The sequence below is a fragment of the Sardina pilchardus genome, chromosome 18 (genome assembly GCF_963854185.1).
Source record: "Sardina pilchardus chromosome 18, fSarPil1.1, whole genome shotgun sequence".
In the NCBI taxonomy this organism is placed as follows: Eukaryota; Metazoa; Chordata; class Actinopteri; order Clupeiformes; family Clupeidae; genus Sardina; species Sardina pilchardus.
The window spans coordinates 9,869,823-9,895,386 of NC_085011.1; the positions used below are offsets into that span (position 1 = coordinate 9,869,823).

The window sequence follows — 25,564 nt, forward strand, 5'->3', positions numbered from 1 at the left end:
AGGGAGGGTAAAGGGGAGGGGGTCTTCGAGCCGGTGCAAGTCTCCTCAGACAGGTAGACTACATGAGCAAATGACGCTATCTCAACGGAATTATGTAATACGGCCTCAGTAGATCCAGACATCTCATATTTAACTTGATTGACATGGTCGTCCCCAACTGCATATAAGAGGCAGAGTCATTTGCGCAACAGTCATTGTGTCTCAAGCCCTCTGTGGATATAGTGCGCCCAGTGGATTAACGCAGTGGTTTCTCTGACAGACTTGTCACACTTTTGTGAAGAATATACTTTTTTTCTGTTATTTCATTTGAATCTGCGGATCAAGTATAAGTCGTTTCCTAATCTATCAGGAATTGCACTTTCTAAGAGGTAAATATGAATCCCCTAATGACCCAAATATCGGGCTGCTTGTAATATTTTAATATATTGATCTTAAACTGTAACAATTTGGAATTAGTCCATTATTTTTAGAAGTTACTTTGGAGACAGACAGACAACTTGACAGAAATGTATGTTTAATCATTCATTTTGCTATCTTGAGCTGAAACTTTTTTCAATCTTCATCAAGTAATTATGCGTATCCAAACCAGAGTTGACTTAGTGTGTCATATTGTTACTTATCAACCGTAAATTACCTGCAGACAGCTTTTCTACATTTCATGAATACTGCTATTTCAATTGATTTGGTATAAGGATGTGAAATAACACAGTGGTGCTTCTTGGTTTTGCTACCATGCCTGATGACTGATATTTGATGTTCTTTCAAGGAGTTATGATACTTAGAGGTCTGTGCTTACTGCCAGTGCTACTCATTTGCGCCCCAGCGCTACCTCAAGGTAAAACCACAACCAAATGCGATTGCCTCATCTGAACACCTGTCTTTATTGATACAGTAATCAAATTATAATAAACTAGTAACATTTCATTCATGTTTCATATTATAGAAAATATGCAGACATAGCGAGGATGTTTCAGAATAGCCATCTTCTGTTAAATTACCTGAATATGTGTCTGTCTATAACATCCACCTCCCTGCTACTCAATAAGCCTTTGCCTACATATTATCTGGTTAAGTGTTACAGCGTTCATAATCCTTCATACCTACACACTTGAACTTAATCTCTCATACTCAGATGGGGAGCTGGATGATGAGTCCGTCTTTGACCTGTTCTCCATCAGTAACATTAACCGCAGAACTATTGGAGCTAAGCTCTTCAAGGGTCACGACTGGGACTCCCCTGCATACCGCTTCATCCGTTTCGACCAGCTGCCCGCCGTTAGCACGCCGATCCTCCGGCAGCTATTGAAGCAGATCCAGAATAATGAAGGCTTCGTATTCGCGGCTAGCATGCGCCAGGACCGCGCCTCTAGAGGGACACTGGTCGGACTGGAGAGTTCGAACGGCCGCCGGCAGTTCGAGATTGTGTCCAACGGTCGTGCCAACACATTGGACTTAGTATACTGGGTGGACGGCTCTCAAAATGTTGTATCGTTTGAGGACGTGGACTTGTCAGATTCACAGTGGAAAAACATCACGCTGCACGTGCATGGGGAGAATGCGCACCTGTACGTTGGCTGCACCCTTATCGATAGTTTCATCCTGGATGATCCGTTCTATGAGCATCTTCAGCCCGAGGGCAGCCGGATGTATGTGGCCAAAGGTTCCATCCGCGAAAACCACTTCAGGGTAAGCGCTTTGCCTCCAGCCTGGGAAGAAACTCACATAATAAGTATTTGTCAGGATATATAAGTGCCTTTGTAAAGCCTAACCTCTGTTAAACGGTACCGTTAAGTCCAGGTGGTCGTTAAGTAGTTTTTTCTTCTTTTTTTGCATTAAGAAAACCGTTCCCTTGAATTTCCTCACACCCAATTGCTATTGTATGCCATTAACAGCTATTCACTGGGAAACACTGCGCATCAAATTTATGGGAATGTCTCTCAAATAGTGTTTGGAGATCGTTTAAACACCTATTAAGCTTTAATGAGAGCTTGAATGGTCTAATTCTGGAGGTTTTATCACCCAGTTATTTTCCACAGCGTGGACTAGTCATTTGTGCGTGTGTCTTTCATGCGACCAGCATTTCAAGGACCATTGTTGTTCTCTCCATCTGATTCCTGTCAACTTTGCCTTATTTGCAGGGATTGCTTCAGAATGTGAAATTCATCTTTGACACCACCTTGGAGGACGTCCTGACAAGCAAGGGCTGTGAGATCACAAAGCCAGGTATTTCATCCTCTCAAATGCTTTAAGACAGCTGTATGTGTCTTCACTCCTAGCTGTAATAGCTAAAGTAATTGCATCTGAAGGACACATCTGGAGGCATTATTGCTATCGCTAAGCTCATCTACAATTAAGGTTTCCTGTGTGTGTGTCAGCTTCATTGAGCGCAGAGAGGTGGAACGTCCATGTCCCTCCCTCCATGTCTGGATGTGTTTTTTACATGAAAGGAAAGTGGGTCAAGAAATCTTCACGTTCAGCGATTCAATGTGTGCAAATGTCCTACAGTACTGCATCAGGTTTATGGCAAACAACAGTATTGGAGCACTGACGTGAGGTCAGCCAATGCACATAGCGGAAAGAAAGGAGATGCAGATGTTTACGCGCATTTGCATTGGCAGGAGACTGAGGCACTGCACTCTGTGGCTGAACGTGAGAGGGGGACAGAGAGACCAAAGCTCTCTCGTTCTCTCTCTCACACACACACATACACACACACACACACACACACACACACACACACACACACACACACACACACACACACACAAACATACATAAATGCACAAACACACATGCCCACAAACACACATGCCCACACACACACACACACACACACACACACACACACACATGAACACACATTCACACACTCACACATACCTATGCACGCACGCACAGATATGTTCATACCACAACATATGCACATGTGTGAGCTCACACTAGCAGCTCACTGTTCGAACTTAGTTCACACTGGGCGCTGTGCCCTGCAGTCCCCTGGGCCACTCTCACACAGAGAGAGGGAGAGAGAAGTGTGTGTGTATGGGGGGGCTATCGTGGTGTTCCAGATACCCCCACTAAATCCCAATTCCTCAGGTCTGCCCCCCACCCAACCCCCCCCCCCCCCCCCCACAGCCCGGCCAGGGGTCACACCCTCTAAGGATCCAGAGCCCTTGCACGCTCACACAAGGGAGCCTGCACACCATGACAACACAAAACAAACAGCACCACTGTAGGGTGTGAATAGAATGATATTTTTTCATCATTTCTCTCTATGGCTGGATTGTTAGAGTGAGTTATTCAGCTCTCTTTCAGTGCTCAAGTATCGTGAGCTGCCACTGTCTCCGTGGCTTCCAGGCCTTGGAAATGTCTAGACACTTGTGGGAACTAGTTGTTCTCTTCTGGCACCAGCTAGTTGTAACCCAAGCCCAAAAGTCCCTAATAAACTTATAAATGTCATAGTAATAAAGAAGAAAATAAACATGCCACATCGGCTTTTTGTGAACGTTGCCTTTGGTTGAAAGGCTGTTGAAGTGGCATTGCCCGATGTTACAACTTTCCTCTTCCTTTTTACATTTCCTTCTCACATTTTTAGCCCTTTGCATTTACTCATTCGTAGCTACGAAGAAAAGGAGGATGAGTATAAAATACGTATAAAGATATGCATAAGATTCATTTCGAAGAGAGAGCGAGAGAAGGGAGAGAGAGTCATAAACAAAGAGAAAGAAAGGGGTAAAACAGGGAAATGCACAGACACACATACATACACACAGACACACACACGCACGCACACATTTTCAAACTGATTGAAAAACTGTTTTTAATGATTCCAGCAGACTCCTCAGGAGTAGAAGACTGGAGCTTCTTAAGGCAATCCTGGGCCAACAGGAGGGCTTGATTTAGTGTCCCCTGTCTCTCATCTATCCAAAGGAAAATGCTCAAGTGACCCCAAAATAAATGCAGATTGCAGACACCTAATGGGCCTTTTGGCTGAGAATCCAGCATTCCAGCGCTGCCTATAATTCACCATGTCAATCCTCAAATGATAGTAAAAAGATCATGCTAAGATCATACCGATGATCATGATGTATCATGTTGTGAATTTATTGTGGAATATAATTATGTTACAAATGGCTACATACTTTATGTAGGAATGACTTTTTTTCTAGGCATTTCATGGCTTTTCTCATAGTAATCTATTTGATTTTTGTTTTGAGAGAAACTGCTATGGATGTTTTCTAACCCAGAAAGCATAGTTTGCATATTTCCATAGTGATATTTAGCCATCACAGTAATAATGAGACTCTGGTGTCTGGATTGAGCTATGAAGATGAAAGGCATCAGGTTTCACAGACAGATGTGATATGCTGGTATTAATTTTGACTGTAAAGGCCTCTAGGGTGCATAAATCAGGGAATGAAGCTCAGTCTTTAGACCCTGGGGCTAGTCTGCATAGTGATGGATGCAAGCCATAGACATGCTCTTCAGAGCCTGCCAGACAACTGCTTAACTGACACAGTTTGTGTGTCAGCTGTTCAGTTCAGCAAGGACTTTGAGGGGTGAGGGGTGGTGGTGGTGCGGGTGGTGGTGATGTGGGGTGTCGCTTCAACTTTGGCCCGATGTGAAGTTCACAAGAATTGCAAAAAAAATAAATAAATAAATCGGCCTGGCCTCCGCCATGCTCTTGAGATTCACTCTGAATGGCTACAGGCATCTGACATTTATGGTGTCAGTGTGGTTTTTCCATTGGAGACAGATTTGTGTGTGTTTCCTTTGTGTGCTTCAGCTGTCCTCTGCTGACTCCAGCCATCTTGGCTTCTGCTTAACACAGCACAGTAGACGTTGAAGCATGGCTGGCTGTCGATACAGCGAGTATCCAATAACTTCATTCAGCCTCTTTATTCAGTGTTTTATTCCCCTCTTTCTGTTTTTTCTCTCTTTTGCTCTCTCTGTTTCTCTTCCTCATATCTCATGTCTCCCCCTCTCTTTCCCCGGCTCATGTCCCCCCCCCCCCTCTCTCTCTCTCTCTCTGTCTGTCTCTCCACAGTCGAGGCGAACACGGTGACGGGGAGTGCCGAGATCGTGGACGTGAGTCCCGTCATCACCACCAACTTCATCGGTCAGAAGACGCAGAAGCTGAGCTCGGACCTGTGCGAGCGCTCGTGCGAGGAGCTCAGCACGCTCTTCCAGGAGCTCAAGGGGCTCCGCATCATCGTGGGCAACCTCATGGACGGCCTGCAGAAAGTCGTGAGTGTCCTCCTTCTCCTCCCCGACGCATCCTTGTCTCTGTCCCCACTGTCCATCGTTCCTCGGAACTATATTTGGGTTAGAAAGTCGTAGTTGTCACTTCTCCAACACGTCCTGTGTGTGCGTCTCCACTAAGCATATGACACCAAATATATATATCGCCAAATAGAGTATTCCTCCAGACTGCAGAGGTTTTATGCCTCTTTCTTCTGTAATTGCAATTCAAGTCAGAGTCGCGAGATCTGTCAGAAAAATCGCAAATAGATCTTTTCCCCAAATCGTTCAGTTCTAGTTCCCTCTAAGCAAAGCCCTCAGTGCCAGAGCAAAACCCAGAACCCTGACTTGACCTGACACATCACATCCCATCACTGTACAAGGCCAGCCGCCATGTCTCCCAAAGCCCCAGGAATGACACCGTAAACTCCTGACCTGGCCTAGTGTAAGCCCCCGAGGGCTGGAGCTTCCAGGCAGGGGCTCCCCTGAGCGTCCAGCAACAGTGGTGGCGTTGGCCCCGGCCTGAAACAGAGAGAGAGAGAGAGAGAGAGAGAGAGAGAGAGAGAGAGAGAAAGAGCGAGAGAGAGAGAGCTGTGAGCAGTTTTATGGCCTGTTTTATCAGGGAGGATGGGAAGGGGAGTGGTGTAATGTTTGGCCCCTCGTGCGGCTCTGTTTCCTCTGGGAGACCTCCGATCCGCTGAGGCGAGCTGCTTTGCTCTGCGCTGAGGGAGGGAGGGAGGGAGGGAGGGAGGCTGGGAACGAGCCCTGGGAGAGAGTGAGAAGGGGGGGGGGGAGTTGCTGAGCAAGCCCGGTCCCCGAGGCTCTTCCAGCACGAGTGGTGGAACATGCAGTCAGTCAGAGAGAACTTTGTCTCTCTCACACACACTCACTCACACAGACAGACACACACACACACACACACACATAGAGACACACACGCTAATGATCTGACTCAAGCACTGTACATACTTTCTTACTCTCTCACTGACTCCCACATCTGTACACTTTCTCTTTCTTTTGCTCTCACGCTCTCCCACACACACACTCACACTCAGCTTCACTCTTGCTTTCTCTTTCTCTCTCTCATCCTCTCTCTCCCTCTCTCTCACACACACACACACACACACACACAAGCATGTCCTTGCTCTTTCTCATACACTCATTGCCCTGACAATGAGCCACGGCGACATCTGCATAGAGGCACACTTTTACTGTACAGCCGCCACCATCCAACCACCCCCACCCTTTGGCTTATGGCCTCACACAATCCTTCTCACTCTTTCTTTTTTTGTCTTTTACACACCCCCACACGCACAACTCTTTCATACACGCACACACACACACACACACACACACACACACACACACACACACACACACTCTCTCTCTCTCTCTCTCACAGACACACATTAATAAAAATTTGGCAGTGTCTGTCAGTTCTGACAATTTCCAAGTCTGTTGAAGCTCCAGAGGAACTCTTTATCTCCCCCTTCCTGGCCAAAGGTGAAAAAGTGCAGATTGCACACAAAACCATCAGCGCTCATGCCCGAAATCTCACTGTACTTGCCACATTTCGAGTCGACCAAGGGAGTTTTTGCAAGCCTTGCAGCTTTCCGTCCCAGAACTCTGTGTGTGCGGCCAGTCCAAAGCCTCAGTCATGTTATTTGGACCTGTTTTCTGTGAAAGGAGAGCATTGGACGGTTTTGGCTTTGAAGGCTCATGTTCTTTCTCTCTAAGCAGGATTTCAACAACAAATTTATTTGGCTTTGTATGACATGCTTGTCTCTGTGTTTGTGTCTGTGTGCGTGTGTGTGTGTGTGTATGTGTGTGTGTGTGTGTGTGTGTGTGTTCATTTGTGTGTGTGTCTGTGTGTGTTTGTGTGTGTGCATGTGTGCGTGCATGTGCATATGTGGGTCTGTCTGTCTTCCAGACGGAGGAAAACACAGCCATGAAGGAGGTGCTGGGCAAGATGAAGAACTCCAAGGAGAAGCACATGTGCTGGCAGGACGGCCGTCTGTTCGAGGATAAAGAGGACTGGGTCGTGGACAGCTGCACCAAGTGTACCTGCCAGGTGTGGCCAAGCATACTGATGACATTAGCGCGGGGGTGGGGGGGAAAAGGCAGTGAGATGGGAGGGAGGCTTGCTTCCTGGTCTGGCAAGGAGGTGTCTTAACCACTGTTTTTTTCTTTGGCTTGGTCATCTCCTCGGACAGGAGTCCAAGATCGTGTGTCACCAGATCACGTGTCCAGCAGTGGCCTGCGCCATCCCGACCTTCCTGGACGGAGAGTGCTGTCCCGTGTGTTTGCGTGAGTGGCTCCTTTTGTTGTGTGAGACCACAAATGCTAGACATGCAGGCACACATACACACACAAACACTTACTCAATTATTGACTCATCCTCTCAGTCATTCAATCTCTCTCTTTCTCTCTCTCTCTCTCACACACACGCACACACACACACACACACACACACACACACACACACACACACACACACGCTCACATACGGTCACAAAAACCCCAGCACCAGCCCAAACTGCACACAAATGGAATAACTCAAGGTTTATTAAGTTTTAATAATAGAGCGCTTGGTATTGTTCTGAAGCCCAGTTTGCGTTTAAAGACAGACCGCATATTTTATTACGCCGGATTAACCACCAAAACCAAAAGCTTCCACCCTATGAAGTGGTCACTGTGGGCTCAGAAAGATGATGTCATCGCGGAGCCCAGTGCTCCAAAACATGTTGGCCGGTGTCCGTCTCCCTCCCTAATTCTCCGTTTCTCCGAGCATTCCAACAGCCGATCGGAATGGGAGGGAGTGGCAGGAGCAGATATTGTTGCAACAGGAGGCGGAGATGCGAGCTTGTTTGGAAAGATTGAAGTCACTTCATTTTTGAATGTCTCTCTTTCTCTCTGTCTTTTTCTGTCTCTCTGTCTCACTGTTTTTCTCTCTCTCTCTCTCTCTGTCTTTGAGTAATGAAGGACAGTGCGGATGGCGAGAAGTCATTTCATTTGTGATATCTTTCTCTCCCCCTATTTCTCTCTCTCTCTCTTGTCTCTCTTGTTCTGCCTCTATGAGCAGCCAATGACAGTGAGGACGGCTGGTCTCCCTGGTCGGAGTGGACGGAGTGCACGGTGACCTGCGGGACGGGCACGCAGCAGAGGGGCCGCTCGTGCGACGCCACCAGCAACCCCTGCAGCGGGCCCTCCATCCAGACCCGCAAGTGCCAGCTGGCCAAGTGTGACAGTCGCGGTGAGTGGCGGCGGCGGCGGCGGCGGCGGTGGGGTGGGGGCCGGTTGGGGGGGTGGGGGGCGGTGGGGGGGTTTGACTGAACCACGTCACCGGGCACTGACCTGCCCGTGGGGGCAGCACTTGGCTGTAGTCCATGACACATTCTCCACACTCGTCTGATGTGCCTCGAGCTGTTGGTTCAAAGTGTTGAAAGCTTGAAAACGTCTCCATAAATGGGAAACTAAGTGGCATATGCATCAGCCAATCAACAGTGTTGTGTCATGAGCAACGAAGGGAGGGGGTGCATTTGATTGGCCGTTACACTCAAATATCGACAACCTTTTGTCAGGATCGAAGATCTTACCATTAGCAGTTATACAGCCAGCTAAGGCTAAGAAAGGCCTTGATTACTTGCACACCATGGGGTGTAACCAAGGGCAGCTGAGCTAGGATCCAAAACAAGCCAGTCGGCCAACGCAAATAAAGAAGAGTTGTGTGTGCTATCTCTCTGGGCTGCATCAAATAAACATCTTTTAGGAGTGCAGATGTGCCAGTGTTCTCTCCTCCAGGTGTTAACTACAGGCTAGTTAAAGGGTCATTAGCGTGGCTGAGGCCTTATGTCTTTAGCCGAAGAATAGATCATTCCCTGTGTTTTCGCTCATTGAATAGGCATGCTCCTCCATTATTTTGGATGTGTGTGTGTGTGTGTGTGTGTGTGTGTGTGTGTGTGTGTGTGTGTGTGTGTGTGTGTGTGTGTGTGTGTGTGTGTGTGTGTGTGTGTGTCTGTGTGTGTGTGTGTGTGTGTGTATGTGTGGTGGGGGGGGGGGGGGGTACTTCCCTCTGGTCCTGCGCCTGGTGTTTGTGTTGGTGTTTCTAGGTGTGCCCGGCGAAAGGAGAGCTGTTTGGTAATTAGTGTAATGAGTGCTGGCTATCATAATATGAGCAGCTGGAAAATTGACAGCAGTTAGCCTCTAAATTCCGTGTAGTGCTGAGCACTGGAAGTATTTGAGTCGTGCTTTTGTAAGGGGGAGAGTAGAGGAAGGGAAGTGAAGGTCAAGGCCTCCATGGAGGTATGCAGCGCCTATGTCAGCTCTGAAAAAGAGGCCTCTGTCCGTACTGGTTATGCTGTTCTTTTTTATCTCTGAGGAGGGTTTTTTTCCCCCCACTGCCTGGTGGAAATTATTAATGTGCTGGTGATAAAATGTTACTTATTCGCTCTCTGCCACGTGAAAGTGCAGTAACTCATGCGTGCGTTTGGCTTCACCAAAGCAAGCAGATTGATGCCTTCTGGCCTGTTCGCTTGTGGTGGACCGAGGCAGCATGACTTTCCAAACTCTGGCAAAGGCAAGGGCCCAGATTGCTCTACGTTTACAAAGTCCTCTCTGCGCAAAGAGGATTAAGGGGGTTTATTTAGCATTCTAAATGACCACATGTGCAAAACTAGAAAGCCATTTTGTTTTTCAAAGCCATAACGCCATTTAGTTGTTAGAACAAGCATGCCATGTGTTCATGTGTTCATGTGTTCCTGTGTGAAGGACAGATGTGTGAATCTCACAGATCTTTCTCCGCCTTGATGATTGACAGACTTTAAGACATCTGTAAGCTTGTAGACACAAGCCTCTACAAGGGTTTAAAAATCACACCCTGATTTCTGCGTGTCTGTGTGTTTGTTTCTTGCCTCTTGCCACCCATAGCATCTATTTATTTGTAAATGTACAGTATACTGTAGATTAACCGGAGTCAAATTCCTTGTTTGTTACGCAAACCTGGCCAATAAAGCTGATTCTGATTCTGATTCTGAGTCTGATTCTGATTCTGCAGTGCGTCAGGACGGCGGCTGGAGCTTGTGGTCGCCGTGGTCATCGTGCTCCGTCACCTGCGGCGAGGGCCAGATTACGCGCATCCGCCACTGCAACGCCCCCGTGCCACAGCTGGGGGGCAAGGACTGCGAGGGCAGCGGCCGAGAGACGCAGCGCTGCGAAGCCAAGCCCTGTCCCAGTGAGTGGACGTCGCTGCTGCAGGAGGGGGTCATGGACTGACCCCTAGACCTGTGTTCACCATGCAGTCCAACTTTTGTTAGCATTTTAATGATTTGCTTCAAACAACCACCGTATTTAGTCAAAAATGCCATGAATGTGTTTTGAAGTAAAAAATATGTGATTGTTATTTTGTATCTCATCTAATATGTAAATCTAATCTAATATCTAAATTGCTAAAGGTTTACTGCACCATAAAGTTAAGCTTGGCCAATTGAATGTGCCTTGGCGTAGATAACATGTGGAACCATAAGATTAGCTGAACTCCCTCCTTAGAGTCTCTTACCGTAACTGCGTGTGTTGTGTTTCAGTCGATGGTGGTTGGGGCCCGTGGTCTCCATGGGCAGTCTGCTCGTTGACCTGCGGCGGCGGCACCAGGGGCCGGACACGTGTCTGCAACAGCCCCCGACCCCAGTACGGAGGCAGGAGGTGCCAGGGCGAGCTCAAGGACAACGAGGCCTGCAACAAACAAGACTGCCCCATCGGTAGGTCTTCATCATCATCACCATCATCATCATCATCACCATTCTCCTTTATGCAAGCTTCCTATAGGTGGTGATCACACTGACACACTTTTTGTAATTTGATTGTGTACATGTTGTTGCTATGATACGTTATGCATAGCTTAGCGGCTATCTCTCTGACTTAGCTAAGACAGGTGGCCAAGGAACGACCAAAAGTTGAGCTATTCTTCACTTTCAGCGCCTCACGTGTTTAAGAGCCTCACGTGTGTTTGTCTGCTTTTGTCTTCCTCATATAAACACGAAGCGCATTGCAACGGTCAAGTTACATTGTTCCAGAGGGAAACAAGTGAATTAGAGCACCTGGCGCTGAAAAAAAAGTGTGTCGGTGTGATCACCGCCTTATGCAGGATTCCTTATGTCAAGTCAGGCCCTGCAGCAGCTCTCGTGGGTAACGGACTGATGATTTGCGGTTGTGTTAAAGGACTGCAGAAGGGAGTGTGTTGAGTTTGGCCATTAAGGGGGAATAAATCTTGATAAACAAACACTAAGTGTGGCGAAACACAGAGGGATGAGGCTGCTTAGAGGCATCAACAGGTTTCAAGTGAGCAGACGGATCCAAGAGCTGTGGATGATCTACTGCATCTGATAGTGTGCTGTTAAATAAATAAATGGAATGAAATTGAAAATGAAATGAGTGTGTGTGTGTGTGTGTGTATGTGTGTGTGTGTGTGTGTGTGTGTGTGTGTGTGTGTGTGTGTGTGTGTGTGTGTGTGTGTGTGTGTTTTAGATGGATGTCTCTCCAACCCATGCTTTGGTGGCGTGGATTGCAACAGCGCCCCCGATGGCTCATGGGAGTGCGGCCCTTGCCCCGTCGGCTTCCGCGGCAACGGAACCCACTGTGAAGACGTCAATGAGGTACGAGACGGTTACTTACTCCTGCAGATAAACCAGAGAAGAATGTTTAGTTCAACATGAAGTCTAATCATCCCTTTTCCCCCTCTGCAGTGTGACATGGTCGCCGATGTGTGCTTCAGCGTGGGGGGAACCCAGCGTTGCATTAACACCAACCCAGGATTCCACTGCTTGCCCTGTCCGCCCAGATACAAGGGCACTCAACCCTTCGGTATGGGTATAGAGGCCGCCAAGAAAAACAAACAGGTCAGTCAGGAAAAGCTTGTGATAAACCGTACATGCAGAAAATTCCTCACAGTAGCCGTAAGACTCCCCCTTGTCTCCCTGCAGTTGCCAAATTAATTTTAAGCTCCGATTTATTTACACAACAGTTGCACAGATCCTGGAAGAAGCTGGGTCAAACGTTACAGCTCTTAGACGTCTAAATCTAGCAATAGACATACATCTGTGGCCATGGTGGCTTATGGAAATTAGCTTTTGACTTTAGGAGGGTGAACTGTATCGTGTCAACTGAAATTTACGGCAGAGGATTTCCTTAAAGGCATTTAATGTCATGCAGGGGACCCTCAACTGTGACTGTTTTGCTGCTCTTCAAAGTCCTGAGGCGTCGTGTGTGTGTGTGTGTGTGTGTGTGTGTGTGACAGGCTGTATATTTATGGCCGGTGGAATTAGCAGCTGTGGGCATTTAGCGTCTTTTCATTCTTGCTGGTGCGTGTGTGAGGCGGCGAGAGATGTGAAAGGCCAGTGAGTGGACACGTGCTCGCGGCACGCCTTGACCATGAATCATGCAGTGAGGGAGAGGGAGAGAGAGAGAGAGAGAGAGAGAGAGAGAGAGAGAGAGAGAGAGATGGCCCACACCGCTGGTGTTTGGTCGACACTAACGGCAAACATCTGTCTGTCAACTTCACTCTCCCTCCTCTCATCCCCTGTGTCTCTGTTAGTGATGGAAGCTCTCAGATTCTGAATTTAACTGAGAGACGTGACAGTTGATATTATGTGTGTTCTTAACCAGGAGTAAACATAGATCTTGACCTTGCACCAAATGTTTTGGAACGGCTCCATATCTCAGGCCGAAACTCCAAAAAGTCTCGTGTCCTCCGATCCCCCCTGTTGGTAGGGCTGTTGAAGTGTGCTTGAGCGAAGACGTCCAAATTGGCCCTGGCATTTGCGCCCATTTCCCCTCCGGTCTCCGTCTCCGTTTCTTGATCCCATCGACAACCAATTTCATCCGTTTTTCCTGGAAAGTTGACTCACCGCTTCCCCTCACACTCACACGTTGCATAATCAAGCAGGGACGCATGGCTTCATCGCTGACCCACACTCCCACAGCACTTTAATCCAGTGCCACCGCAGGGTGATCCAAATTGATTGGGGACTGGCTGGGGGGGTCCGGGGGGGGGGGGGGGGGGGTTGAGTTGGGGTGTTTGATTGTCTCATAGCTGGCAGTGGTGTGCCCTGATCTCACTCTGCGGATGAAAGGCACTCTGGGTAACTTCTCGCTGGTGGGCTTTTCTGAGGGGGTGAAATGGAAACTCTCTGCGGAGAGAGGAGAGCTGGGGTCCAACAACGCTCGGCTGCTCTCGCACTCGCAGCGCTCCAAGTATGCGCTGCTCGCCGTGAGGGGGGTCACGATGTGAACCTTAAGGCAGCCGTGTTCAGAAAACGAGTGCGTAGATCATGGAGGAGGGCCATTGATGCGGACACAGATAATGCTAGTTGATGCACTTGCGTCAGCGTGCAAACATTCCAAAACATCTGTTTAGATCGATACCAGATCGAACCGTAATAGACGCCAAGACGAAGGATCTGCATCTCATTGGAAAACTGAACAAATGTGTTATGTGTGCTAATGCGTGTAACCACATTATCTGCATTTTACTTTTGTAACAGAAAACATGAAAACTGTGACCTCTAGCTAATAATAGAACAGAATGTAAAGCGTCTGTATTTGATCGGAGGGGCACATACTGAAGCCATGCCCTCTAGGACAAACACACACATTTCTTAATTTAGATATAGGCTACATTAGTAACAGTGTACAGTAGTATCAGCTGTGCTGTTATTTTCCTTGCCCATCTGCTATATGTTCATATACAGTACATTCTATACATTCTCAGGTATGTGAGCCGGAGAACCCCTGCAAAGACAGAACCCACAGCTGCCACAGGCACTCGGAGTGCATCTACCTCAGTCATTTCAGCAACCCCATGTACAAGTGCGAGTGCAAGATCGGCTTCGCCGGCGACGGTTTCATCTGCGGCGAAGACTCTGACCTGGATGGATGGCCCAATCAGAACCTTGTGTGCGGTGCCAATGCCACCTACCACTGCAAGAAGGTATGGACACCCCCCCCTCCCCCTTACTATTCCCATTAAGTCCTAATGAAAGCTTTGCCTGCAAACCTCTGGGACTCAGTCTAGGTGCCAAAGGGGATATTCTGAGGCTGACTTTATCTGAAGGCCCTGAACATGACTTGTAGTACAGTGAAATACTAGCCTGACGAGCCAGACCCACATCAAGATACCGTAGACCGTAACCTTCCCTCTCCACGCAATAGGATAACGCTAAATGAATCATCTTCTTGTTTTCAAATAACAGGATGCGTTACCGTCGCAACTTCTGGTCGCATGTCAGTCACCATTATGTTAAGCCCACCCACCGACTCTATACACGCTGTGATTGGGGCGCTGGTGCTGGGGGTTCTCAGCTCCCTGGCTCAATGGATCGTGCCTAGACTGCCCCGCCAGCCAAATTACATTTGCTGCCGCTAGGGGCGTCTAGATTTCTAGGCTAGTGAAATACTTAAATCTGATCAAAAATGTGTTCATACATGTCCTAACATTTCCCTGCCCACGACAGCATGTCATAAATTCTTTTTCACCTACTTCTCAGACAGCTGATGTGATTATCATCTAACATTAATAACCGTGACAGCAAGTGAAAGTCAAACGTGCATTATGCTCCTATATCAACACGGATGACAGTTTTTAAATGTTACCATTTACACGTGAACAGATATCATCAATATGTGTCATGAACATAAATAGGATGATTGACAGAAGGTGTTTTCCATCTACACAGGACAACTGCCCCAACCTGCCCAACTCTGGACAGGAGGACTTTGACAAGGACGGGCAGGGAGACGCCTGTGACAAGGACGATGACAACGATGGAATCCTGGATGAGATAGTGAGGATGGATGTTTTTCTTTAAAACACACACACACACACACACACACACACACACACACACACACACAAAATACACTTTACCATCAAACATATATACACACATTGAGAGTGAGAGTGAGTGAGGAAGAAGGAGAGAGTTTTCATTTTTGTCAAAAATAAAACGTCCTCCATACTTTCAAACATGACAGCAATACAACATGTCTCAATCCACCCTTTCCTTCTCTTTACCCTCACAGGACAACTGCCCCCTCCTGTACAACCCCAGGCAGTTTGACCATGACAAAGACGACGTCGGTGACCGCTGCGACAACTGCCCCTACGAGCACAACCCGGCACAGATCGACACAGACAACAACGGGGAGGGCGACGCCTGTGCAGTGGACATCGATGGAGATGGTATTCAGCGTTGTTATTCTTGTTGTTGTTGTTCTGTTTAATATATGTACTTTATGTCTATCAGACACGGTCAGAAAGATTTATTGAACCAGTAGCACATTCAGTCATTCCACCACTGAGTTTTTCCCTTTCCTGAGTGCCAAGTCATTCCATGTTTGCCAGTGTTGTTTGTCAGTGTGGCTTTCCCGGTTTATACTGATTGGACACTAAGTCAAAATGTTAAAAGCCCAGCCTGACATGTTTACTGATGAGACTGAGCTGTATTTGATTACTTGGCTCAGATCAGCCATCCGTCTCTCTTGGCTAATGGTCGGCCTGACAGCCCAACTGCTCTGCCCTGCTCCTGCTCCTGGATTTATAGAGCTGTCTAAGGGGGAAGCACGGGCCTCTTCTCACAACAGGCATGGACAAGCACCATCTCTCAGTGGCCCCAATTCCATTTCCTTCTCTGTTTTCTCTCTCTTTCTCCGGCGCGGTGCTGCAGAGATCCTCAACGAGCAGGACAACTGCCCGTACGTGTACAACACTGACCAGAAGGACACAGACATGGACGGCGTGGGAGACCAGTGTGATAACTGTCCCCTGCTGCACAACCCCGACCAGGTCAGACACACCACTGGAGTCCCACTGGTTGACCAGTGCCAGTAAAGATCATTGATTGAGTTATCAATAGACAGCTATAAACATCTATTTAGCAATAACAATTTGCTTTAATCCCCGAATATAGACATCTGAGCAAATTCAAACATTGATTTTCTGACTCCTTATACAATGACCTTTCCAAAAATTTATAATTTAGCAAATCCCACAAAAATTCCCACAAAGCTTAAAATCTGGACATTATGAACCTGACTATGAATACCACAGCCACTGCTGTTTCGCTGCAGTGCAACAAGTCGATCCTTTCAAATGATTTACTAACGTCTGATTGGACAAGAGGCACGGTGCATGAGTAGTGACATGCTGACACAATCCCATTCAGAGTGTGAATATCAGACTCTAGTGCTAGTAATGATCTTTGTCCTCATGCCTACTGCCCAATCAATGCCACGAGGAGAGGAGATCCTCCATCAACCTGCCTCTCACCTTTGTCATATTGCTTAATTGTAAAACAAAATGTTTGATATTGAATGTGAATATAAGTTTGTAGCCTATAGATAATGATTTGTATGGTGCCCCACATTTGAATGTTTGAATGAATTTTTGGAAAATGTTTGGCTGATTTATAAATTCTTCATGTTTAGTTGTATTGCACTGGCCTTGAACACACTTAGTGGCGGATGGTTAACCAGAGTTTGTCTCTGTGCTACAGATTGATACAGATAACGATTTGGTTGGAGATTCGTGTGACAATAACCAGGACATTGACGAGGATGGTCACCAGAACAACCTGGACAACTGTCCCTATGTAGCCAACGCCAACCAGGCAGACCACGACAAGGATGGCAAAGGAGATGCCTGCGACTTTGATGATGACAACGACGGCATTCCTGATGACAAGGACAACTGCAGGCTGGTACCCAACAAAGACCAGCTGGATTCTGATGGTAAAACACAAACACACACACCTACACACACACACACACACACACACACACACACACACACACTACCAGTCGTAGTACAGTTAAACTCTCCTGATGTCATGAACATGAACTCACAATTCAACAGCTGGTCCTTCCCCTGCACCATAAGCCTTTATTTCCTTGGGCCATATACATGTGTCTGTGTGTGTGTGTGTGTGTGTGTGTGTGTGTGTGTGTGTGTGTGTGTGTCATGATTACTCCGGTTTTCACCAGGGTTACCTGAAGTTTTTGTGGTTGGGCCGGTAAATGGAAACAGGTTGCACCCCCGCCCCCCCCAACCCCCCAAACCCCCACCACACACACACACATATTCTACCTCCACCCATCTGCACCCCACAGACCAGATGCGCTTGTACTTTTCACACCTCATCACAAAGTGTTTATTTGATAGAATCAAGCCAGTACCCCTGTGCAATAACAAAGTGCACGAGGGAAAGCTACTTACTTCTTCCTCTATTGAGCAAACTCCACTACACGCTGCCCTCTCTGAGTGGACGGCTGCTTTGCCTTGCTTTTTACCCCCCCCCCCCCCCCACACACACACACACACACACACACACAAACACACACACACTCTCTCTCTATGCTGGCCATAGGTCTGTTTTTAATAGACCTCACATTCTGAGACTGTTACATGTATCAGAGGAAGTTGTCACGCCATGAAAAGAGGCCTGAGATTACTTGTTGCGCTTGGCCAAGGCTGAGTATTAAACTTGGGTCGTTTAGTGGAATATTTTCGCTCAGTAGGTTAAATATGTCTCAAGGAAAGAAAAAAAAACAGTTATCCTTGTGCCGCGCATGAGAAAAATCACTCTGTGGGAAGGAAAATAGTGAGGTATCGACATATGGGAGTTAAAGTCACACAGAGGCAGGCAAACAAATGAGACAAAGGAAATATTTAGGTGAATGGGAGGACTGCTTTGGGGTTTTGACTTTTGTGAATGTGGAGACTAAATAACTTACTCTCACTTATTCCTCAAGTTTTCCATATCATAATTGAATCATTTCAATGCACCTGCTGTCAAATGGGTATGCTGGAGCAGGGGGAACATAGCCACCTGGTAATCAGTCTACCTGGGTTTGATACCTGAACCCGCTGCTGCGCGTCCATGTTGATTTGGATAGAAATGTCTGCTAAATACCAGTCAACTTCAACTTGAACTTTTTTAAGAGATGTTGACCTTGAATTTAAGATCTTGTGTTGAGTACACTGATGCATGAATGGCACGTGGGATCTACCTACCTAATATGCAATTGTTTGTCCCCAACACAGGTGATGGAAGAGGTGACGCCTGCAAAGACGACTTTGACAACGACAGCATCCCCGACATCTTCGACGCGTGTCCAGAGAACGACGGCATCAGCAGCACGGACTTCAGGAAGTTCCAGATGGTGCATCTGGACCCCAAAGGAACCACGCAAATCGACCCCAACTGGGTGGTGCGGCACCAAGGCAAAGAGCTGGTGCAGACCGCCAACTCTGACCCTGGCATTGCTGTCGGTGAGTCCTCTCCACGTCTGGTCTAGGGTGGTGGTGGTCCAGTCATTAAGGATCTGGGCTTCCAAGTGGAAATATACCTGCAGGATGTTTGAGCCACCACTGTGTCCCTGTAGTTAGTCCGCTTTAAATCGCTCTGGATTAAAACATGATGGTGTAATTTGGGTTGCACATGGAACACTTCTCTGACTGGTTGGAATTCCGTAAAAAAAAAATCTCTACCTTTCTCAGGCTTCGACGAGTTCAACGCGGTGGACTTCAGCGGCACGTTCTACGTCAACACCGACCGCGACGACGACTACGCCGGGTTCGTGTTTGGCTACCAGTCCAGCGGCCGCTTCTACGTGGTCATGTGGAAGCAGATCACGCAGACCTACTGGGAGGACAAGCCCTCCAAGGCCTTTGGCATCTCGGGAGTCTCCCTCAAGGTGGTGAACTCCACCACAGGTACGGGCGAACACCTGAGAAACGCCCTGTGGCACACGGGAGACACAGCAGGACAGGTGAGAGTCTCGTTAGATGACATCATACATCAACATAACGTGTCAAGAGGTTACACAAGCTCAATTTTGAATGTGTTTCAGTTCAACTTATTTATGCGTCTTATGCTGATTATCTTTACATAAAGAGAGCATTAACATGATTTATTTGCATTAAGGGCTACTTAACAGCAAAGGTTGTGAGCTCTTTTGCAATAACACAGCTAGCAGGTTGTGTGTGCTCAGCCCTCTCCATTCTGCTTGCCTTAGGTGCGTACGCTATGGCACGACCCAAAGAACATCGGCTGGAAGGACTACACCGCCTACAGATGGCATCTCATCCACAGACCAAAGACTGGCTTCATCAGGTACAGTAGACTTCCATCCAAAATCTCTCACTCATACTTTTTTTTTTATATATATGTAATATATGTATATATATTTTTTGGCCCTTTTGCCTGTATTAGTATAGGACAGTGAAGAGGTAGACAGGAAACAAGTGGGAGAGAGAAATGGGGTGGGATCGGGATATGACCGCAGACCGGATTCGAACCTGGGTCCCCGCGGGCACTCGTACCCGTAAAAACTCGGACCCGTAAAAACTCGGAACCCCCCCCCCCAACTGAAATGACTCATGTTGAGTTGTGCTTCATTATGATTCTGCTCTTCCCTCCAGGGTGGTGGTTTATGAAGGCAAACAGATCATGGCTGACTCAGGACCTGTCTATGACAGGACATTCGCAGGCGGACGGTTAGGTCTGTTTGTCTTCTCCCAAGAGCTGGTCTTCTTCTCCGATCTGAAATACGAGTGCCGAGGTGAGTTATAGTTCTCCATTTTCCATTGCACAATGACATTCCAATGCCTCTCAGGGTTGAAGAGGACGGCGGGGGGAAAAGGATGTGACGATTTGTAAATGTGTAAATGTCTAAACCTTCTCCCCGTATTGCAGATAACCCAGACTTGCCCTCAGTGTTCTTCAGGTAAAAAAAACAAAACAATGGGCTCTGAACGTGTTCTGCTGTAATGTAATATAACCCACCCATAACTCACGCTTGTTTTTTTGTGCGTCACTATGCCTCAACACCGCACTGAATGATGTCTTTGTTTGGTTAAAAAACGCCACCCACGTCACTAACAATGTTGGGTGACAGTGTGAATGCCATAATGCGATCACTGCCTGCAGTCTGTCCTGTCGAGCACAGTGCACAATGTCTTGCTGTCCGTGTCATGGGTCTCCCAGCCGCTGTGAAGTGATGGGTACAGATCATTAATGGGTGCCTTTTGTTCTCCTTCTGTTCCATAACAGATAACTGAGTCAACATGGAAACTACAAAGGACCATCACCTTGTCACTATCCACCATCCGGACTGAACTTCAACGTGTATCTTCAGAGTCTGTATCTATTGAGCATCGAGCATCATGATGAATCTCTAACTGAGAGCTTGTGGTGTGTGCTGTTGAACACCTAAGGCCTGTGACGTGAAGACAAACACATGAGCTGACATTGCCATCATATTCAAAGAACCACTTTAGTGCTTTGTATCACTATGTTGTACACGTGCATAACAGTACGTATACCAGGCCTCTGCGTAAATGTTACGAGTAAACGAGTTATTGTTTTTTTTTTTTTTAATTCCTATCTTCTTTCTTTGACAAGGATAAGAGAGCTCTGAGTATGATGTCATGATGACGCTATGGTGATGATGACGCTATGTTCGGTCAAAACGTTTTCCATCCAATGACACAGAGCTGCTTAAGTTTAAAAAGCAGCCATCAACTTACCAGACTTCAGGATTTAGCAAAAGCCAAATTGCAAAACTTGCACAATTTTGATATTTGTTTTGAATTGTCGCTACGGTATTTTTTGGCATCTTCAATGCATTTTTGTCAGTTGAGGTTCTGTTTTTTTTCCCACTTCAATTTGACTTAGTTCTTTAAAGGTCTTAATACATCCCTATATTTTAAGAGGGATCTTTTCATAGACTTTCGAGCGTTGTAGGTACCTTTTGGGGGAAAGATGTTTATATTTAGATTGTATTATAATTTCTTTTTGTAAATTATTTATGTGACTCCTGCCTTTGAATGGGGTAATGTCTTGTTTCTTGGTTTGCTTTTATTTTCCCTAGAGATTGTAAATAATTATTTATTTGTTTACACTGACAAATTTCACTATTGTCGTGCAACAGAAAAAATACAGACCTATTCCATTGTTTCTGCAAACACGAAGCCAATGTTTATTGAAGTGTCAAGCAAAATAAAAAAGAAAATATAAGCAATACAAAGAAATTTCACCCAGAAATCAAATGCAGTTGGGCATTTCGGTTTATTTTTGTCAAGCGTAGAATCTGATATGTATTTTCTACAACTTTTTTGTTGTGTTGTATGTGTAATGATAAGCAAGCATATTTTTTTTGTGATACTTTTGTATAATGCACAGATATAAAAGCCGTTTTTGAACTTGATTGTTAGATTCACCTTTCCCACCTAAATGTGTGTAAGAAAGTATGCCGTTGTCACAGGAAGTATTTTTTTGTCATAAATAAATGTTTCATACACCATTTTCTCTGTGGTGTTGTTAGTCATTACAGGGGAACCTGCTATTCTGAGAGAGCTATGGAAAACTCTTCATCTCCGCTTGACCCCGTTAATTGGTCCCAAGTTGATGCAGCTATCACCAATAGCTTATTGAACTGTGGTTAGAAAATCGTTAAATACAAATGCAAACACACTAATGTGCCCACATATCAAAGCATAAGCACACAAACACACACACACACACACACACACACACACACACACAAAGACAAATTAGTGTCAGCTGCCACACTGATTAAAAACAACATTGCCATATACAAACCAAACGAGGAGGAAGTGAACGTGGATTTCGAGATGGAAAATGGTTTCCATCACGGGCTGCTGGTGATGGGATTCAGATGGCCTGTCTGGTCCTTCGCCTCGCATCAATGGGAGGAAAACAGATGAGTCATCGCTTCGGCCCCCCGCTGCATCCCCGTCCTCATTCAGAGAATAAAGCCCCTGCATGCTAGCAATCAAACCACACTTAAGTGCCACAGCAACATCGTGGGACAGCAGGGGCATGAAAGCTTTGGTGGTTTTGGGCACCACGGATGAACAGTTTGTTGATGAAGTTCTTGTTCTTGTTACACTTCTTGTTACACCCAGCCAGCTCACACCAGTCTCCACCAGCCCTTAATGCAAAAGTGTCGAGCACAACGACTCGGGTCAAAGCTCAAATGGTGCAAACGTATTTGACCAGGTTATTTAGTCATCCTTTTATCTTATCTTATCTTATCTTACTACCCCCCAGCTGCATAACTCATGAAACATTTTGTATTATGTCCGAGTAAGCAGGGATGAAGTGCCCTTTAGTTACACGTGGGCATTTGATATGAACTATTCATCAGATATGAGATATTCATCCCTCACCCCCTTTTACAGTAGGAGGCCTTTAATACATAATACACAGAATGGTAAGTCATTCTGTATAACAGTATCTATCATCTAAGCATGAATGTGAATGCACTCTTAGCATGAAGAGGTTAACGGCAAGTCAGAAGCAGGCTCAAGAAGAGCAAAGACAAGCAGGAATGCCAGGCATCTCCCCCACCACCCCAAGCAAGGAGGGTGGCACTCTGAGTAAAACCACAGCAGACACCCACAGGGGACACGCAGAGGTTGTGGCCACCAGGGAGCCTGGGAGGCATTTGTGGGCTTGGGGCCGTCGCGTGCAAAGCAAGCTTCCACTAACACCCCCCCCCCCCCCCGCCAAAACACACACAAACACAAGAGACACACACACACACACACACACACACACACATTATCCCATTCACTCTACCTCTGGGGAGGGGAAACCACCAGGGCTGACATTTTAACGTTAACGAGTCACAGGGAGCAGCAGGAGTCCTGCGGTGAAGGAGCGGAGAGAGAGGAGGCTGAAGTGTGGGCTTTTGCAGCGGCAGCAGCAGCGGCAGCAGCAGCGGCAGCAGCGGCGAGCGGTCACTCAGCGAAAGCTGCGGTATCGGGGGTCTCCCGTGCGGAGTATCTCCTCTCCACTCCGCTGGCTTCCTGCCCAGATCGCGTGCCAGGCCTCTGTAGACGGAGGCCTCGGCAGGAACGATACGGAGACATCGGCCCCACTGATGTGGGCCAGTCGTCAGGCACTTTACACGTGGAGAGACTGTGTCAAACCAGATCCCCCCTTAAAGAATATGAAATGCTTTTAATCATACATATGTTGGTGGTTAAGAGATATATACCTGAAGTCAACACAAGTTGAATTGTGGTTTGGGCCGTATTTTAACAGCTGGTCCTCATTTGGGGCTATTTACATACACACGCGAGCACTCGCAAGCGCACACATCTGCACAGGCCTTTCAGCACGGAGAATGTTTTTCTTTTTTAAGTCTGATATTTTGTCAAAAAACCTTAGCAACCGTTTGTGCGGATAAGCCGCAAATATCAAACAAAATCCGGAACAAAATGCCGGAAAGCAATTGAGGAGAAACGACAAGTCGCTCCACATTACTCATCTGAGACAGTTGGAAGCGGTGCGCGGGCTAGATAAAAATGATGTCAACATCACGCTGTTGGAGAACTTGAGGGTTGGCCGTGGACCCTGGACCCACACTCCTCTCTCCCAAACAGTGGGAGGACGAGACAGACAGACAGACAGACAGACAGGCTGCCGGCGGGCTTGGGGAGAGCGTTCTGCTCATGGGATGAGCCTGGACATCTTATCCAAACACCAGCTTGAAAGCATCTCGCCGCCTGGTGTGATGTTCACCCAGCGGCCAGGGGAGTGCGAAATGCCTCCTCCTCATCGCGAAGCTGGGAGTCCCGCCTCTTCCTCCCTCTGCACCGGTCCTCCGCTCATCCTCTCCTCTGCTCTCGGCCGTCTCCCTGCCCTGCTGCGCTGGCCTATCTCTGTCTGTCGGTTCTCCCGGTCTGGTTCCCCCCTTCCTTCCTACTGCCTCTCTCCTCTCTTTGTTGGACTCGTCCACTTCGTCCCTTCCAAAGGTTCTGAATGTGATTTGTCTTTAAGAGCCTGTTGTTGAATCTGCGGAGCCGGAGACTGCACTCCTGATGAATTTATATTACTGAAACCTCACTCTCTTCGCTGATGTTTTCCAAGTAGGCCTACTGTGTCAACCAAAAGACTAAACTACAGTTAAATGGGCACACAAAGGCGCCACCTCTATGGGTTGGGGGGGTTCGAGCACTCAAAGATTTCAGGTTTCAGGCTAAAATAAAGAAAAGCAGAACCGAAATATTTTTTTTTAAAGAAAATTGAGGAAAAATATGTCAGTTGTATACTGTAGATCCTACAACACTTATTGGATTGACTTGTTTCTACATGTCATTAAGGCTTCAAGAATGGGCTGGGCAGCTGGGGGTTCTGTCATTCATTCAACCAATCAGATTTGAGATAACATCTGCACATGCATTTTTCACCCAGAAAACATCTGGCATGGTTGTGGAGCATCATGTCATGCCAAGTACTTAAAGTTTGCATACAGTTAAACTGGCTATAAGGTACCTTTTATATCTTTTAACAGACTACCCCCTTTTGGTATTTGGCAAAGTCGTCTGGATCTGAGATGACGGTTGAATTTGACTGGAAAGTATGATGCAAATGAATAAGATATTTGGTGTATGGAGTTCACACATGATAATGATGAAAAACATAATGGAAAACAGCAGGCTACTGTGTGTGTGTGTGTGTGTGTGTGTGTGTTTGTGTGTGCGCGCGAGTGTGTATGTGTGCGTGCGTGCGTGTGTGTGTGTGTATGTATTTTGTTTGTTCATATCAGGCAGTCAACCCCAAATCCCAAAGTTGATTTCAAATGCAGGATGTTATGTAGGCATGGTGACCTTCTCCAGTCCTCAGATTTGGCCTTTCTCTTTTCCTCTTGGAAAGCCTCTTCACAGGACATCCTTCTGCACTCCTGGGAAGGTACATCGAAACGGAATTAGATACACTTCAATGCAAAGGGTGTTTCTTGGCCTCATGCAAAGGCCACTGCACTATAGTCGTTGTTTTCACAAATGGAACAAATATACAAAAATTATGGTAGCCTATCCTTTGTTCTTCCCTCTGTATGGATTGCCAATATGACACAGAAGCCAGCTGAAACTCTCTCCTCTTTCTCTCTCTCTCATACACACACACACATACACAAACACACTCTCTCTCTCTCTCACTCACACACACACACACTAAACACAGACACTAAACACTAATCCAGTGTGCCTTTCCCCTCTGCCAAGGGTTCTGGTTCTGATACTAGAATTCATGTCCCTTGACGTCGTCCTTGACACAGAATGTTTCCAGCTTGTTCCTCTCACACAGAAAGCCCCACGGTGCCAGATCCACTGGCCGGACTCCACCTGTCCCCCGGCCTCAGTCAGTCAGAGTTCCGCATCATGGCCGCTCATATTCTTAGCAAGCTTTAATCACTGGAAGTGGAACCTCATTGATGGTGCGAGCGCAGGCCATTGGGCCGTTTC

General features: G+C 46.9%; 1 protein-coding gene across 1 annotated transcript; it reads left to right on the forward strand.

The window, feature by feature from the left end:
- The first annotated feature begins 230 nt into the window (after positions 1-230).
- On the forward strand, positions 231-21,585 carry thbs2a (thrombospondin 2a). The gene is made up of 23 exons (XM_062519610.1): positions 231-368; positions 767-835; positions 1,133-1,686; positions 2,139-2,223; positions 5,045-5,244; positions 7,169-7,309; positions 7,452-7,545; positions 8,321-8,491; positions 10,292-10,468; positions 10,818-10,991; positions 11,758-11,885; positions 11,976-12,128; positions 14,000-14,218; positions 14,964-15,071; positions 15,310-15,469; positions 15,954-16,072; positions 16,782-17,016; positions 18,329-18,556; positions 18,785-19,056; positions 19,303-19,400; positions 19,709-19,848; positions 19,983-20,013; positions 20,340-21,585. Exons 2-23 carry the CDS (start codon positions 772-774, stop codon positions 20,341-20,343), a joined length of 3,555 nt encoding a protein of 1,184 aa, XP_062375594.1. The 5' UTR covers positions 231-368; positions 767-771; the 3' UTR covers positions 20,344-21,585.
- Positions 21,586-25,564: the final 3,979 nt, after the last annotated feature.